The sequence below is a fragment of the Perca flavescens genome, chromosome 9 (assembly GCF_004354835.1).
Source record: "Perca flavescens isolate YP-PL-M2 chromosome 9, PFLA_1.0, whole genome shotgun sequence".
In the NCBI taxonomy this organism is placed as follows: domain Eukaryota; kingdom Metazoa; phylum Chordata; class Actinopteri; order Perciformes; family Percidae; genus Perca; species Perca flavescens.
Genome location: NC_041339.1, coordinates 30541000 through 30557911, shown reverse-complemented (window position 1 = coordinate 30557911; position 16912 = coordinate 30541000). Strand labels below are relative to the sequence as shown.

Below are 16912 nucleotides of genomic sequence, written 5' to 3'. Positions count from 1 at the left end.
CTGTGTCTGGCTCTCTTAAGAAAAGTGATGACAAAAGTTAAAAATAGTGCTCTGTTGTCATCTGCAGTACTTTTTTGTAGCTGAAAGAGTGACTGTTCTCTACATCTGATTGTTAGAATATTTTACACAAATATACAGGAGCATTTTAAGTTTCTGTTAACACATTTCAGTATCAGAGCTATATTAAGTCACTGCTACAGCAAATGGTGAATCCAAAGCTTCACTGCTAAAGAGCTCTCTAGTATACAGTGGCACTCATACGTTTATGAACCCAATGATAAAGTTGACTAAAAATAGGAATACAAAAATATTTTGGAAATTGATCTTAATGCCTTCATTAAAAAAATGAGGAAAAATCCAACCTTTAATGACACCAATTTTCTTTGTGAATGAATACTGTATCGTAAATAAATAAATAAATGTTCTTCCTTAAAATACACAGGGCATAAGTAAGTACACCCCTATGTTAAATTCCCTATGAGGCAGGCACATTTTTATTTTTAAAGGCCAGTTATTTCATGGATCCAAGATACTATGCATCCTAATAAAGTTCCCTTGGCCTTTGGAATTAAAATAGCTCCCCCACATCACATACCCTTCACCATATCTAGAGATTGGCATGGGGTACTTTCCATAAAATCATCTCTCAATGCAATTTTGCATGAAATGTATTGGCCTTTAAAATTAAAGATCTGCCTGCCTCTATGGGAATTTAACAGGGGTGTGTATACTTATGCCCCATGTATTTTAAGGAAGAAAATGTATTTATTCACGATACATTAGTTAGTTTTTTTTTAATTAAGACATTAAGATCAATTTCCAAAAGATGATTTTTTTTATTCCTCTTTTTAGACAACTTTAGCATGGGTTCATAAACTTATGAGTGCCACTGTATGTGGTCTGTGTAACTCACCCTAAGCTTTTAGTAAACAATTAAAAGCGAACAAAACTCTTTCATTGTACATAAGAGAATAAGTATATTGTTTTAAGACTCTTTTAAAAATGTGAATCATATTTTTAAAGTTCCTGTCTTGTGAAAAAACACTTGAGAGAAAAATTTCCTGAAAAGCACACAACATCAACAATAAAACATAATAATGAGGGAGAACTTCATTACCAATTTATATACAGTGTGATTTTATTTGAGAATCAGTTACAAAAGTCTGGTAATCGCTTAAGTCCGTCAGTGCAACAGCATGGACAAGCCGGCATGTTCTATTTCTTTGTCTGGGCGTCCATTAAATCCTTCGCTTCATTTATCTTCGCTGCTATATAGGGAGATCCACCTGCGACACACACACACACACACACACACACACACACACACACACACACACACACACACACACACACACACACACACACACACACACACACACACACACACACACACACACACACACACACACACACACACACACACACACACACACACACACACACACACACACACACACACACACACACACACACACACACACACACACACACACAATAGAACATTTTGCACAGAACATAGAACATTCTTTGAACAGATAATGGATCACTATAAAATAGAACTATATAAATGACTCATGGTGTGGGAAATTCCCACACATCTAAAGTGCAATGTTAGAACCATTTCCTTCTTTTCACATCCAATATCCAACTAAAGAATTGTGATTTTGGTTTTTGGTGTCGTCCCTCCACGCCCTACTTTTTCCTTGCAGGTGTTGCACATTGCAAACGAGTTATCTTCTGCACACACACACTGAAGAATTTCCAAACAGCTGACATGTTGCAGGTTAATCCACGAGGTTCCCTACATGTGCGAGAATAGCGCCGACACGCGCTTCACACCGCGAGCGGGTACGCGCGACACACGGCGGAGAAGTTGAGAGAAAGGAAAAAGAGAGTGTGCTGTCGCGTCCGTGTGTGCGTCAGTCCTTGAGAACTGTAACTCGTATAATTTCTGTTGTCAGTTAATTGTAGCGTTGACCGGCATGAAATCGGCATATGTCAGACTGACCTGCCGGTAATGGCCGAGCACGTGAAAACCGGCCAATTCCGGTCACCGGCCGGTCTATCGGTGCATCTCTGATGATTATTATTATTATTATCATTATTATTTTGGAAAATACATAAACTAACCTATTTAGAACTGACTAAAACATGTCCAAGAGTTTTGCCATTATATTGATTTTTCTGGTACAAGCTGAAGTTTACATTTAGCTCCTGGCAAACTGTAAATTGGGTAACAAGTTGAAACTTGAAACAAAGCAGATAAATGCAGGGTACTGTAAACACAATGTTTACTCTATAAGTCTGCTGAGCACTTTAATGTAACACTACGGTGTCTATAGGAATCTATAGGAACAGATGGGGAACTTACCTCTATCTGGATGGTTCAGGATCATCAGTCTTCTATGTGCCTCTCTGATCTTATTTGGGTTAGCTGTGGGACTGCAAGAGAACAGTGATACAACAGTCAATTATTTTCGTTATCAGTGTGAATAATCGCTGCTGTAATGGAGAGTACAGTGACAGACAACAGCAAGACCGGTTTAACATGCAGCATCCCTTTACCTATGTGATGTACAGTAACGTGTAACTGGTGGACTTAACTGAGGCCCAGTGCTTGGTGGTTGGAAAGAGTGTCCACGTACCTGACACCCAAAACCAGACAAGCTTCTCTCTTTGTCATCTTAGGATCAAATCCTCCTCGATAGTACCCTCCTCCAAAAGCCTGCAACAAAAAGGTACAGTTCACAGCTCAACACGATGAGTCTGCCAACTGATCCTTGCTTGGAAAAACACTTATTAAACGTAAAGTGAGAGATCAGAGGTATCTAGTATGTATACCTTCACTGGGAGATTAACTTATTGTGTGCATGTTTACCGTCTTGGGGAAACTCTGAAGGGCCACTTTCATCTGAGGCTCCATCTGCCTCATGGCCTGCATGGCATAGCGACCTGAGAGACAAATAAGTTGGGAAGCATGCCATATATTTATATCAAATATTTATATCACCTGATATGGATATCTGTCTCTATCAATTCATTTTTATTCAAGCACTAATGCTGACTGTATTTCTTTTGCAGTTTTAGACTGGGAGATACAGTGGGGGAAATAAGTATTTGACCCCTTGCTGATTTTGCAGGTTTGCCCACTTACAAAGAATGCAAAAATCTACAATTTTAATCATATGTACATTCTAACAGTGAAAGACAGAATCCCAAAGAAAATTCCAGAAAATCACATCATATGAATTTATTAAAATTGATAACCATCTGATGAGGAAAAACAAGTATTTGACCCCCTGGACAAACAGCAAGTATTCTGGCTCCTACAAGCCAGTTAGTCTTTCTTTAAGACACAGCCCCAATCCGAACCAATTATCTACATCAAATACACCTGCCTCACCTCGTTACCTGTATAAAAGACACCTGTCAACACCCAAACAACCAGCATCCAACATCCCCACCATGGGCAAGACCAAAGAGCTTTCTCTGGGACATCAGGGACTAGATTGTTGATCTGCACAAGGCTGGGATGGGCTACAAGAGAATCGGAAAGCAACTTGGAGAGAAAAGATCAACTGTCAGTGCAGTTATCAGGAAATGGAAGAAGCACCACACCACCGCCAACCTCCCTCGGTCTGGGCCTCCACACAAGATCTTGCCTCGTGGGGTGTCCCTGATCATGCGAACGGTGAGGAATCATCCCAAAACCACAAGGGGGGAACTGATGAATCAACTGAAGGCAGCTGGGACCACAGTTACAAAAGATACGGTTGGTAACACACTACGCCGTCATGGATTGAAATCCTGCAGCGCACGCAAGGTCCCCCTGCTCAAGAAGAAACATGTACAGGCCCGCATGAAGTTCGCCATTCACCACCTGGACGACTCAGAAGAGGCCTGGAAGAAGGTGATGTGGTCAGATGAGACCAAAATAGAACTTTTTGGCCTCAACTCAACTCGTCGTGTTTGGAGGGCAAAGAACACAGAGTACAACCCAAAGAACACCATCCCCACCGTCAAGCATGGTGGTGGCAACATCATGCTTTGGGGTGCTTTTCAGCCAAGGGGACGGACAACTCCATCGTATTGAGGGGAGGATGGACGGGGCCATGTATCGTGGAATTCTGGACCGACATCTCCTTCCCTCAGTGAGAGAGCTGAAGATGGGTCGAGGATGGGTGTTTCAGCACGATAACGACCCTAAGCATACCGCCAAAGCAACAAAAGAGTGGCTGAAGAAGAAGCACATCAAGGTTCTGGAGTGGCCTAGCCAGTCTCCAGACCTGAATCCGATTGAAAATCTTTGGAGGGAGCTTAAAATTCGAGTTGCCAGGTGACAACCTCGGAACCTGAATGATTTGGAGGCTGTCTGCAGGGAGGAGTGGGCCAACATCCCTGCCGAAATGTGCACAAACCTTGTCACCAACTATAAAAACCGTTTGACATCTGTGCTGGCCAATAATGGCTTTTGTACAAAATATTAACATGCTGTTTGTCCAGGGGGTCAAATACTTGTTTTTCCTCATCAGATGGTTATCAATTTTAATAAATTCATATGATGTGATTTTCTGGAATTTTCTTTGGGATTCTGTCTTTCACTGTTAGAATGTACATATGATTAAAATTGTAGATTTTTGCATTCTTTGTAAGTGGGCAAACCTGCAAAATCAGCAAGGGGTCAAATACTTATTTCCCCCACTGTATGTTTAAAGTAAAAACCATTAATAAGAATATCATTCCAAGACCCATATGTATGATATGACAAATGTATGCAAAATGACATTAAGTATTCCAACTGATGTTCCAACTGTTGTGCATTACATCAGGGCAACTTTTAAAACATAAAAAAAACTTTACTCATTATGATAGATTTGAATTACAATTTGCTTTAAATAACTGGTTTCAAAAGAAATGTGTATTATAACAATAGTATTGCATAGATATTAATAAAAATTGCAATACTGAATTATTGCTTTAATAATATCAAAAACTGCTGCAGTGCTCTGAAAGGTGAGTTAGCGGATATACACATTTCAGGCCTTCTTTTACTTTCTGCATTTCATGTTTTTATTGTTAGTTTTTTAGTTTACAATAATTAGGTTTGACTGTATTGCTAGTTTTAGAGATTTTCTTCAAGGTGAAGCACTACCGTTAAATCTTTAGTTAGACTTCGGGACTTCACTTCAGACCATGTCTGTCAGCTTTAAACTAGTAGTCGCCTCGAGGTGATTGGTCACACCACTGAAGAACTAATGCTCACTTTAATAACTTTTCCACATTCTCTGTCAAGGTGAGTAACATACCGTATATATCAGCATGAAAGAAACATTAGCTTTCATGGGAGTAACTTGCCATACTTAGGGTTCCCCTAAGCAGGCTCCACCATTTCGACATTACTTTATCCCACTGTCCATTAAAGCCCTAAACTCTATCTCCCCCTATGCCGTAGCTAGATGCCCTTCTTGTCGTTGATCACTGTTTATATCTTGTGTGTGTGTACTTTTCTGAAGTAGATGCACATGTGCATTTTTACTGCGTTTTTTTTTTTTTTAGCTGTGATTTTGGTCTGCAGACACTGTGATGTCAAAGCGAAAGTCCATCTTATTTTATCTTACTCACCTGCAAATCCAGCTGCTGCCAGAGCCAGTCCCACTGCCACCATGGAACTGGCCTGGAGATTGACAGAGAGAGAGGGAAATCAGAAAAAAACATTATGAGGACACACAGATAATCACCAGCACCAACTAAGTTAACAACCTGCAATGTAAACAGATGGCAGATGACCAAGCTGTCGCATATTGAGACGCCTAAGCAAGTAACGTTAGCTACGTTTATTTCAAACCACGATTGGTGACCTCTTACCATACTGACGTCGGTTAGCTGGCTAATCAACGCGGTAAAGTAAACGTTCTGTAGGTTTGGTCACGTCGTGACAGTCGTGTTGGGTCATGTAGATTCGAGTCGAGTACACCTAGCATTAGCTTAGCCGTTTAGAATTAACGTTAAATAACTCTTCGGCAGACTCCCGCTGTCTTGTAATCGTTGTGACTGTCGTTACAGTGAGTAAATACCAAGGCCCACCTACCATGTCTGTGTTACGTTCCGTTTCTGCTGAAGATCAGGATCATAACTTTTGACCTCTCATGTTTTCGTCGCTCAAGCAGGCGTGCATGTGTTTGTGCCGTAAATGGAGCGGAGAACTGTCGTAAAGCGTTGCTATGGTCCGAGAAGGTTGGGACGGTTGACCGACATCTGCTGGTCCCTCTTCGCTCCTCCCCTGGTCAGGGTCAGTCTAATCCCCTCATACAACACTATTTAAACCCGTTAAAACCCCCTAACTTGCCTTCAGGAGTTTGATTGCTAGTCCTCCATATCAATGCTAATGTAAAGCTAATAGAATAGAAGTTGGAAGCTCAACTTTTTGGCGGTGATTAAAACTTAATTTTAATTCCTTTATTTCAATGATGTTACCTTGAAAGATAACTGAAGTTGGCTAAGCCAAGTTGTTGGTTTCTATCATGGATGTATAAAGAGAAGCTTTTTATGTGGCCATGCTAAATGCTACTGTTAGCAAACTTTTTAATGTTCGCTCATTCAAACCAGCATACAAACACATTTCCTATAAAATGCTTATCAGCTACCCCTCCTACACACAGGCGCTGGTCTGGGGATGTCTTGGAGCGTTTAAAGCTCAAGAAGCTGCATTAGGTGAGCTAGCTACCCAATGTTTTTAATTGGGTCTGGCAGCCATTTTTGGACTGGTGCGTTCTTTTTGTCCACATTAGCTTGACTAGTTGGTAGAGACCCCAAAACATAGGACTATGATGTAATTGATTGATACTCTGTAATACGTGTAACAACTTGTATGTTTTTATTTAATCATTGTTGTTATTGTCTCTAGTCTATATATTGTGGTTGTTGATTGTATGTAATGTATAGCTAAGCTAATAACATGTTTGGAAATAAACATGCTTTTGTGTGCTTTAGCTGTGACCATTTTAAATGCTAATGTTTATGGTGGCTGGATAGTATTAGCTTACTTCACTGCTAATGCTACCACCATAAAAATGGCCACAACCATTCCATATTGAGCTGGAATTGCAGCTCTATATTTTGTTAGCTAGCTAGCTAATGTGAGCATTTAAACTGCACTGCATGTAGCTAAGAGAACTGGAATAAATAGGAAACCATAGTAGCAAGTAAATTAGCAATGTAACTAGTGTAAAACACTGTGGTTACAAGTGACTTATTTCAGGATATATATATAAATACTATAATTTTGTATAGCACGTTAAAAGGACTTAGCCATGTAAGTTACAAATAATACTGTATGGATGATTGCTAACATTAGCTAGTGTAAGCTACTGGTCCTAACAGACCTAAACTACAGCTGTAGCAGTAATACCCCGGAGTGTACTGAATTGAGCTGAGCAATGGTGCTAGTTGAAAGGGTTTTTAAGTTTTGCTTTAAGTCAACACAATTTTAAAGTAAATTATTGTTTTTTTTTGATAACCCACAGGGAGAAGAGAGGAGCTGCATGGAATGCACTGACTCACTTCCAGGCCTCTACAGTAGATTTCTTGCTTCAAATGGTTGTGTAGGTGAGTGGTTGGCTGATTTAGGACATTTTACCCGTTTGGCTCTTAAATAAAATAAAAAAAAAAAAAAAAAAAAATCAATGGGTCTTGACTTTATCACCTTTATGGTAACTGAAAATATAGTTTTGTGTGAAACTGGTATGTTAATATGTCTAAAAAGAGTTTTAACTGAGGAAAGGTTTTGAATGTCAAACTCTCACTGGCCCAAAGTTGGTGTGTAATGTAACTTTCACCTACTTTATTACAAAATTAAACCAGTCAACCACATCCACTGAATTTTGGAGAAAGTGGGCACAATGATTTTAACAGCACATTTGTTGAATTTTAGTCAAATCAGCCACTCAAAGTACTGCCCAGATAATGGCTTTAATATCCTCTTTTAATGGTTACATGATGCATGATCTAACTGATCAGAAGGGAAACTGCACAGAAAACACTGCTTTTTAAAATGAGAAATATAAATGTTGAAGATGATTAGATGCATTTATAGTGAGTAGAGTTTTAACATATTATTAACTATAAAGTATTTATCAGCCTTAGTCTTTCTTTCTATAAACCCAGATTTCTATTGAATGCAATATAATGAATGCCATTCACTAAGTGAGTTGGCTCTTTGTACAAGACCCTGTGACTGACAATAGAAGTCTGTTTGGCCAAATGTTTTACCACAGTAATGAGAGTTCATTCATGTTTCCATTTTTCACCTCTCTGTTTACAAGTGTTAATTTAGTTGCACGTGCAAAGGTGTCTATGTTAAAACTCAGCCAATCTGGTTAAAACAAGTTTTTAAATGTCTAACTTACATAAAGTAATAACAAAATGGTAATTCTTGAGCGATCGAGCTGGACATTTTGTTCCACTGAGACAAGAGAGAAGTCATATTACAAGATCTTATATATACTGTTTAATGCCCGGTGAAATACCAGCAGTTCAGTGCAAATTAACATTGTTGATGTTGCTGGTAAACATAACGTCATTACCGTCTTCTATTGTTTTCCACATGCATACAGTTACAGTATACAAGGCTGGGATGAATAACTATTTTCATTTGATTAATCTGTTGATTTTTCCAATAAATCTTATAAACATTTCGCCAACAACAGTCAGTAAATAGTTAAATATATCCATTACTATTTGCCGGAGCTCAAGGTGACATCTTCATATTGGTTGTTTTTGTCTTACCAAAAGTCAAAACGCATAAATATTTAGTTTACAGTGATGTTAAAAAGACAAAAACCGCAAACCATGCCATTTGAGAACTTCCATCCATCCATCTTCGTCCGCTTATCCGGTGTCGGGTCGCGGGGGGAGCAGCTCCAGCAGGGGACCCCAAACTTCCCTTTCCCGAGCAACATTAACCAGCTCCGACTGGGGGATCCCGAGGCGTTCCCAGGCCAGGTTGGAGATATAATCCCTCCACCTAGTCCTGGGTCTTCCCCGAGGCCTCCTCCCAGCTGGACGTGCCTGGAACACCTCCCTAGGGAGGCGCCCAGGGGGCATCCTTACCAGATGCCCGAACCACCTCAACTGGCTCCTTTCGACGCAAAGGAGCAGCGGCTCTACTCCGAGCTCCTCACGGATGACTGAGCTTCTCACCCTATCTCTAAGGGAGACGCCAGCCACCCTCCTGAGGAAACCCATTTCAGCCGCTTGTACCCTGGATCTCGTTCTTTCGGTCATGACCCAGCCTTCATGACCATAGGTGAGGGTAGGAACGAAAACTGACCCGGTAGATCGAGAGCTTTGCCTTCTGGCTAAGCTCTCTTTTCGTCCAACGGTGCGATAGATTGAATGCAATACCGCACCCGCTGCGCGATTCTCCGACCAATCTCCCGCTCCATTGTCCCCTCACTCGCGAACAAAACCCCAAGGTACTTGAACTCCTTCACTTGGGGTAAGGACTCATTCCCTACCTGGAGAAGGCATTCCATCGGTTTCCTGCTGAGAACCATGTCCTCAGATTTAGAGGTGCTGATCCTCATCCCAACCGCTTCACACTCGGTTGCGAACCGATCCAGTGAGTGCTGAAGGTCGCAGGCCGATGATGCCATCAGGACCACATCATCTGCAAAGAGCAGCGATGAGATCCCCAGCCCACCAAACTGCAACCCCTCTCCACCCCGACTACGCCTCAATATCCTGTCCATAAATATTACAAACAGGATTGGTGACAAAGCGCAGCCCTGGCGGAGGCCAACCCTCACCTGAAACGAGTCCGACTTACTACCGAGGACCCGGACACAGCTCTCACTTTGGTCATACAGAGATTGGATGGCCCTGAGTAGAGACCCCCTCACCCCATACCCCTGCAGCACCTCCCACAGTATCTCCCGGGGGACCCGGTCATACGCCTTCTCCAAATCCACAAAACACATGTAGACCGGTTGGGCATACTCCCAGGCTCCCTCCAGGATCCTTGCAAGAGTGAAGAGCTGGTCCGTTGTTCCACGACCAGGACGGAATCCGCATTGTTCCTCCTCAACCCAAGGTTCGACTATCGGCCGAACCCTCCTTTCCAGCACCTTGGAGTAGACTTTACCAGGGAGGCTGAGAACTTTGAACCTGTAAATGTTTGTTTTTGCTTGATGAATGACTTAAAAAGTGAATTATCAAACTTTTGCTTCTTGATACAACACCAACACCGGTAGTGTTCACAAGTAAAACAGTGAGAAGATTACAATGGAGTGTATCTCATCATACCAGCAGGCATCTGGATGAAACAACAGCTGTAGGATGGAGTGACATCCAGCTCTCCCATAGCTAAACCAGAGTCTGCTGCTACTGTGTTGTATATGGAGGCTTCCTGGTTCGGGGTGATGGCTAGTTATAGGACAGAAGATGCTGTGAACATCTGCAGGCTGTCTGCGAGGAGCAATTTAAACCCTAACGTGCCCTGCTGCGTCTCTCCTACCATTGGACCGAAACACAGGAAAGCAGCTAACACAATGGGACAGTGAAGGGCCTAATTATTGCCCCTATCATTTGCATAATTACAATGTTTTTTCTAAAGCAGGGGCAGTATAGAAATTGTAAATTGTAGTGGACCCGCTGTCTCTCCTTAGTGAAAGTCATTTTTGAATGGAGAGAGCCTGTTCTGCTAGCCAGGCAGCCAGGCTCAGGCAAGAGGTCCCAATCAGCCAGCCTCACAGACTACTCATTCAATAGGATTTAAAAAGCCAACTGTGTGGAGAAATGAGAGTTTTGCCCCCCCAAATCATATGGAATTACAGTGCTGGTTGCATATGGGGGGAGCCAGTGGCAAGCACAAAAGCCCACAGGAAGCAGCTATTTCTGTGTGTTTTATTAACCCAACCAAGCAATTTAATTCTTTTGTTCAGGGGAGTTCTACTTCATTGATTAACAAAAGCGGGGATATAATTTTTTCAGCCCCTTTTGAAAAGCCTGAAATGTCAAGCCTTTTAAAGGAGATTATTCTGCCTGTGTGCGATGAATAGAGCCCAGAGTAACCTTTTGTCTACAATTAAATATTCCAGCATAAATATAAAAGAAAATCAGAGATGGGGAAGATTGAGTCAGGAGAGATTGGAGAGGTAGATCCTCTGCCCGATAGTGGCAACAGCCTGGCTCTAATTAGATATGCCAGGCGGGCTGTGAGCAGTCACTCTCCACAGCACGCCGAGAGAAGAGGCAGCCTGAGAGAGGAGGACAGAGGAAACCTATCTGCTCATCTGTCTGTCCAGCGCCTTCCTCTGGGCATCCACAAGGTATTTCAGGAGACTTTGTTTTGTTTTGTTTCCCGCCGTTATTTGTTTTCCTGACATCTTTGCCGCCGTAGAGGGAGAGTCTAAAAGGCAATGCCTTCTGGGAACTGCATAAACAGAGCTGTTCAGAGGGCTGAATAAGAAAAAGAAAAAAAAGTTGTGAGATTGTTTATGATTTTAAGGAGTGATTAAGGAATGACAATAACATACTTTAGGGACGGAGAGGTTTTTTTTTTTTTCTTCCCCACCCAGGAGGTAGACTGAGGCAGCCTGGAGGAGATGAAGATGAATGATAGGAAGTTTTGATCCATGCAGGGCTGCATTTGATTGTGTTTTGTGAGTTGCAGTAGGACTTAGCATTTGCATTGTGCACTGAGGAGGCTGAACTGTACGTGGACCGAGGTGACCTGCATGCTTTGATATGCCACTGAGCTTTGCACTGCTGTCTTCGTTTCCTTGTGGAAAACATTTATTTGATGACAAAAGTTTTGTCAGTTGATCAGAAGTTTTTGACATGGTCGTTTTGTGCAGTTGGGTGAAGCTCTCATCCTTTGTCATGAAACACTTTCTCTTTGATGAGATTTTGAATTTGATTAATTTAAATAAAAGGAGTAAAGGAGGTAATGAAAGCCTTTAACTGTGTCCTGCTGGTTTAGTTTGACCTGGGTGCTACTTTGCTCTTGTCAGGTATTGATGGATGGTGCTGTGACCTCTTGTCAATGGATTATTTCTCTGACCAATCGTTGGCGGGAATGACTTCATGAGAACGATTCATTTCTGCCAATAGGCGTGGTGCTCCTGTTGGCTTTTTGACACAATACGTTTGTATATATTTACCTGGCTTTTTGACGCATGCTCACACTTTATTTACCACCTTTAACCTGTTTACTAAAGAATTGTTTTCATTCTGGAGCTTTTTTTTTACATGTTTTTTTATGATCCAACAACATATTTTCTCAAAATCTAGATCCCTAAGAAGCTCATCATTCTGGTTCGATGCGTTTAGCAGGTCTTGTTATTCAAACAAATTACTTAAAGTAAAGTATTAAACAGTTTCTCTTGATTTATTAAAGACGAGGTTTCATCAAGTAGGCCAACTGTTTTGGTTTTTGATTCCCTGGTTTTTGAAATATCTGGAACCACTCAAGGGCTCCTGACTTTATTTTGCCTGAGCATTCAGCAGCCTCAAAATTGCTGACACCAGTGTTAGTCCACTTATTCAAATCTCCTTCCCCATAATGTGCAAGTTATTCAACAAAGTTTTTGTATTGGACCTTCCCTGCTACTCATTAAAATCATTAAACATTTAACAAAATAAAACAAAAGGAAAGCATTGGTTTTGTTAGCCGGATTACATGATGCAATGCTGCATTTTTCTTAAAATGTTCATGCTTCCTTTTATTTTTCATTTTGATAATTTTATAATGTCACAAATCATGTCTAAATTTGTCAAATCTGATTGGCATCAGTCACTAAATAAAGTTTACATTTGAGCTCTTACTGTACAGTAGTAGTTACAGGACGACATATTACAGGCATTTCTGTGTGACCCACAAGACTAGGGCTGGGTATCACTAAATAACCCAGTACCAAGTAGTATTGAAAGTTCTCCAGTGAAATGATACCTGCATTTGATCCTGTTTGTGCGATCATTTATATGGCTTTGCTTGCAGCCAATCGCCATGTTCTTCGTTTTAATGCAATGTGTGATTGGCCCACTTCCGCAGCAGCTACAACCCATACAGTCTGTGTTGTGGTGAAGTCGAGCGCGGCATACTTGACTGAGTTAGCAGTTTAGCCCGCTAAGAAGCTTCCATTCACATGATGGGTATCGAATGAAGTAGAAAAACATTTTAAGGGTACTGCTATCGTAATTTTCAATTACGCATCCATGTATGGTTTTGTATAGCCAGCCCTATACAAGATCATATGTGGATGCTGTTTTTTTAGCTAACATTAAGTAAAACAAAATGACACAGGAAGGGTGGTAACCTGCACACTCTGGATGCAACAAGCCCTCCAAACAAGATCAAATACTCGGTAACACTTTACTTGACGGTATCAACATAATTGTGACATGACACAATGTCATGAACGTGTCATAAACGTTATAAACAAGTCATAAACATTTATGACTTCTTTCATTATGTGTCATTCGTTTTTTCATCATGACAAGTTGACATTGTTTGAGTTGTCTTGATTATGACTTGACATTAATCAAAGTGAAATTACCAGAAGTTGTCTTGGTCATGACAAGTTGACATTAAATTTGTTGGGGATGTTTTTGTAATGACAACTTGACATTAACCAGGATGACATTACCAGAGGATGTCTTTGTCATGACAACTTGACATAATATCATCCTGTTTAATGTCAAGTTGTCTTAATAAGGACACGCCAAAGAAATTTAATGTCAAGTTGTCATGACAAATACATCTTCTGGTAATGTCATCCTGGGGTTAGGGTTATGGGATTTTACCAGCAATAAAAATGGGGCCAACTTAAGTAGAAGATTGATCTTGAAAGACTGGAAGTATTCAGATCCTTAACTTACTTAAATACTGCATTAACAATATCCTAGTAAAGGTACACAAGTATTGTTAATAGCAAAATATAATAAAGGTAAAAACTCAATACAGATTAATAGCCCCTATGAATGTTATACCATTATTAACTAGAGATTAAAGCTGTAAAAAACCTTCAATGGAGTAAACCGTACAAAATTCCCTTCTGAAATGTAGTGGATTAGATGTAAAAAGTAGCATGAAATGGAACTACTCAAGTAACGTACTTCAAAGTTGTACTTAAGGACAGTAAATGTTCTTAAATTTCACAACTGTTATCTTATGCAAGTCTTGTTATTTAATGAAGCCCTAATTCTCTCTTTTGATTTTATTGGATTTAGTCCAATCTTAAAGTTTCCTTCTGCTTTCTTTGTGTTGGAATTTTACACTCTTGGGGATTTATGAGGATTATGGTTAACTGCTCATCAGATCTGTGCAGGGTAAATCCAGACAGCTAGGTAGACTATCTGATTTTTCTCTCACACGACTTTGAATGTACACGTTGAACGTACATGTTCCACCAAAACAAGTTCCTTCCCGAGGCTATTTTGCAGCGGCTCCGTGCGGAGCTTCGCGCCGCACAAGACCATTGTGATTGGCACGTTTTTCTCCCATCCTGGAATGCTGTGTGGACTAGCCAGACCCTCCTCCGCTCCACAGCGCTGTGGAGGAAGGTCTGGCAAAGCGAGACTACGTTATGTGTGAATGTGACCCATGGGAAATTTCTGAGGAAATGCAAATGCACACTGAAGAAGCTTGGACAACAAATACAGTGATTTGATGCTGTTCTCCTTGTCTGTATACAAAACAAAAATGGGATATTTAAGTGTTTTTAATTAGTTAAAGTCACTCAGAAATGAAAAACTTAATGGCATTCTGAAGCATTCAGTTTCATGTGTTGTTTTTGTCAACTCTCTACCAGCTATTTTCAACAAAGGCAAATTAATTCCCCAAAAAGTAGCTTATTTAAATCCCTAACAGATTCATGTTTTGGCTTGATATTCATTCAAATTGATTTTAGTGACATTTGGAGCCTGTTAGAATGTCTTGATTTGACGGTAAATCCATTGTAATATACAGTAATGCTTTAACCCCAAATTATCGATCTCAAACCCTCCTACCACTCTGTCTTTGCCTGAGAACCGACCTTTGAATCTGCCCACTCCACCGAGTTGACAATTCTGTCTGATGTCATGCAAACTCTGTCTGTCAGCTACTGTACTAACCATTTAACCTAAACCCAAGTTATAACACCAAACTGCCAAACATTTTAACCCCATTCCTCACCTGTACTTCATCTTAATTCTAATCTCAACCCTAAACCACAGCACTAATCCTAAACACACACACACACACACACACACACACACACACACACACACACACACACACACACACAATCTAATGTCACCTCTATTCCAGCAGCCTGTTTTTCCCCCAGAGGGCTTTATCGGAGCTGTGGAGGGCTGATTGGAGGAGGCAGCAGTAATGACTGCAGGTCGTGAGGTCACCACCCTGTTATGATAACTAAACTCTGAGGTCAAACGCCTAAACGGCAGCGCGCTCTGCCTGCTGATGATGCCTGATAACAGCAGATGAACATTGCTTTGTCATTTTAACAGTTTGAATCAAAATTCATCCATTAATGGGATTAGATTTTTGTTCAATTTTCCATGCCAGACCGACCAACCTATCCTAACAACGGCTAACCAAAAATGTATTTTTTTTCTTTTAGGATTGTTTGACCTTCATCTTGCAATTACTTTGAACGTGTTTAGTTTAAATAGTGGTGGTGGAATGTACAGTATATATTTTACTTTTTACCAAAAATACTTTGAAACAGCAAGTATGTGTATGTTTAATGCAAGTATTATATTGTACAAACAGTAAATCATGCTACATGTTTGAAGAATATTATACTTAGATTTTAATACGTTTGCAACCATGCACATAAACACAAAGATAAGACTACAAGATATTTTACCAATTTTTCTGTATTTTGGCAGTCATGTATCATTTTCAACACCTCATTGCATCCCCCAAAATTAAACGCAAGATACAATGTTAAATGAAGTTAACTGTTCCCACAATACAGTACATGAGCTATTTACATTAGCCGGAGACGCGTAATTTTAATTTGCTCTTACCAGTGTATGCCAGAAATCCCCACCAATTGGTCAGTTGGTTAGATAAAATAAATGCCGCAAACGTATTCTTTGTAAGTCTTTACAATAATTCACTGAAATAACCAAGCAGGCATGCCTTATTGGACGATCCACATTTTCAGCGTGTAGCTTGCTAGCTCGAAGGTTGTTAGTGTTTCCCGTAGCGAAGGGATTTTGAGAACAGCAACACACAGAGCAGACATCCATGTCCAACTTTATCCTCGAAATGCACTTCCGTTTATCCAGACTAGACATTATGTAACAAACCTTTTTGTTGTAATTCTGGTTTGCCAAATTGTAATTGGCAAACCAGAAATACACAAGAAATATTTGTTTTGTTTGGCACCACAGTGTGTGTTTTTTTTTTTCTTTATATCTTCCCAGACAGACAGTCAAACATGCAGACAGACAGGACTGTGCTGGTAGTCAGACATGCAGTAGAGGCAGACTGACTTTTACAGATGGTCAGAGCACATTTATAAATCTGGCATAATGCTGATTTTTTGCTTTTCCAAAAAGGACTGCTAGCCTGGCAGAAAGGAAACAAGAATTATTCAATCAAACAGCTCTCCTTCCATATCCAGATTTGACTCCAGCTGCAAAAAGCTTGCTGCATAATCCTTTTATCAAACCCTCCGATGGAATATTCTTATTGGAAATACCCAGAGAGAGAAATAATATTAAGGTCATTTCTATCTCTAGTTTATTTTCTCCTATTAAAAAAAAGAAATCGCCCCTGCTTTCCGTTTTTATCTTGAGACAATAATTACTTCTGGTTTGCGGATGGAGACCTAACTGCTGATTATGAATGTTCTCTGACCACTAAGGGAATCTTTGCCCTTATCAGTAATAACGAAAT

General features: G+C 40.4%; 2 protein-coding genes across 6 annotated transcripts in view; one reads left to right on the top strand and one right to left on the bottom strand.

Moving 5' to 3' along the window:
• Positions 1–1113: 1113 nt before the first annotated feature.
• dnajc19 (DnaJ (Hsp40) homolog, subfamily C, member 19) lies at positions 1114–6297 on the bottom strand. Its single transcript, XM_028587382.1, has 6 exons — positions 6089–6297; positions 5623–5674; positions 2879–2952; positions 2646–2725; positions 2372–2442; positions 1114–1286 (listed from the first exon to the last, which is right to left on the bottom strand). The coding sequence occupies exons 1-6, from the start codon at positions 6089–6091 to the stop codon at positions 1216–1218; spliced, it is 351 nt and encodes a 116-aa protein (XP_028443183.1). The 5' UTR covers positions 6092–6297; the 3' UTR covers positions 1114–1215.
• LOC114561375 (uncharacterized) overlaps positions 5797–16912 on the top strand; it is a 170977-nt gene continuing 159861 nt past the window's right edge. For 3 of the 5 annotated variants that reach the window (XR_003693345.1, XR_003693346.1, XM_028587381.1), the window contains exons 1-2: positions 5797–6289; positions 7524–7605. Coding sequence is in view for 1 of the 5 variants with exons in the window: in XM_028587381.1 (XP_028443182.1) it covers positions 6191–6289; positions 7524–7605 (181 nt within the window). In the remaining 4 variants the exon portion in view is untranslated. Of the gene's footprint in view, positions 6431–6659; positions 6765–7523; positions 7606–16912 lie in introns of all 5 variants that reach the window. The other 2 variants (XR_003693347.1, XR_003693348.1) reach the window with 1 other exon arrangement.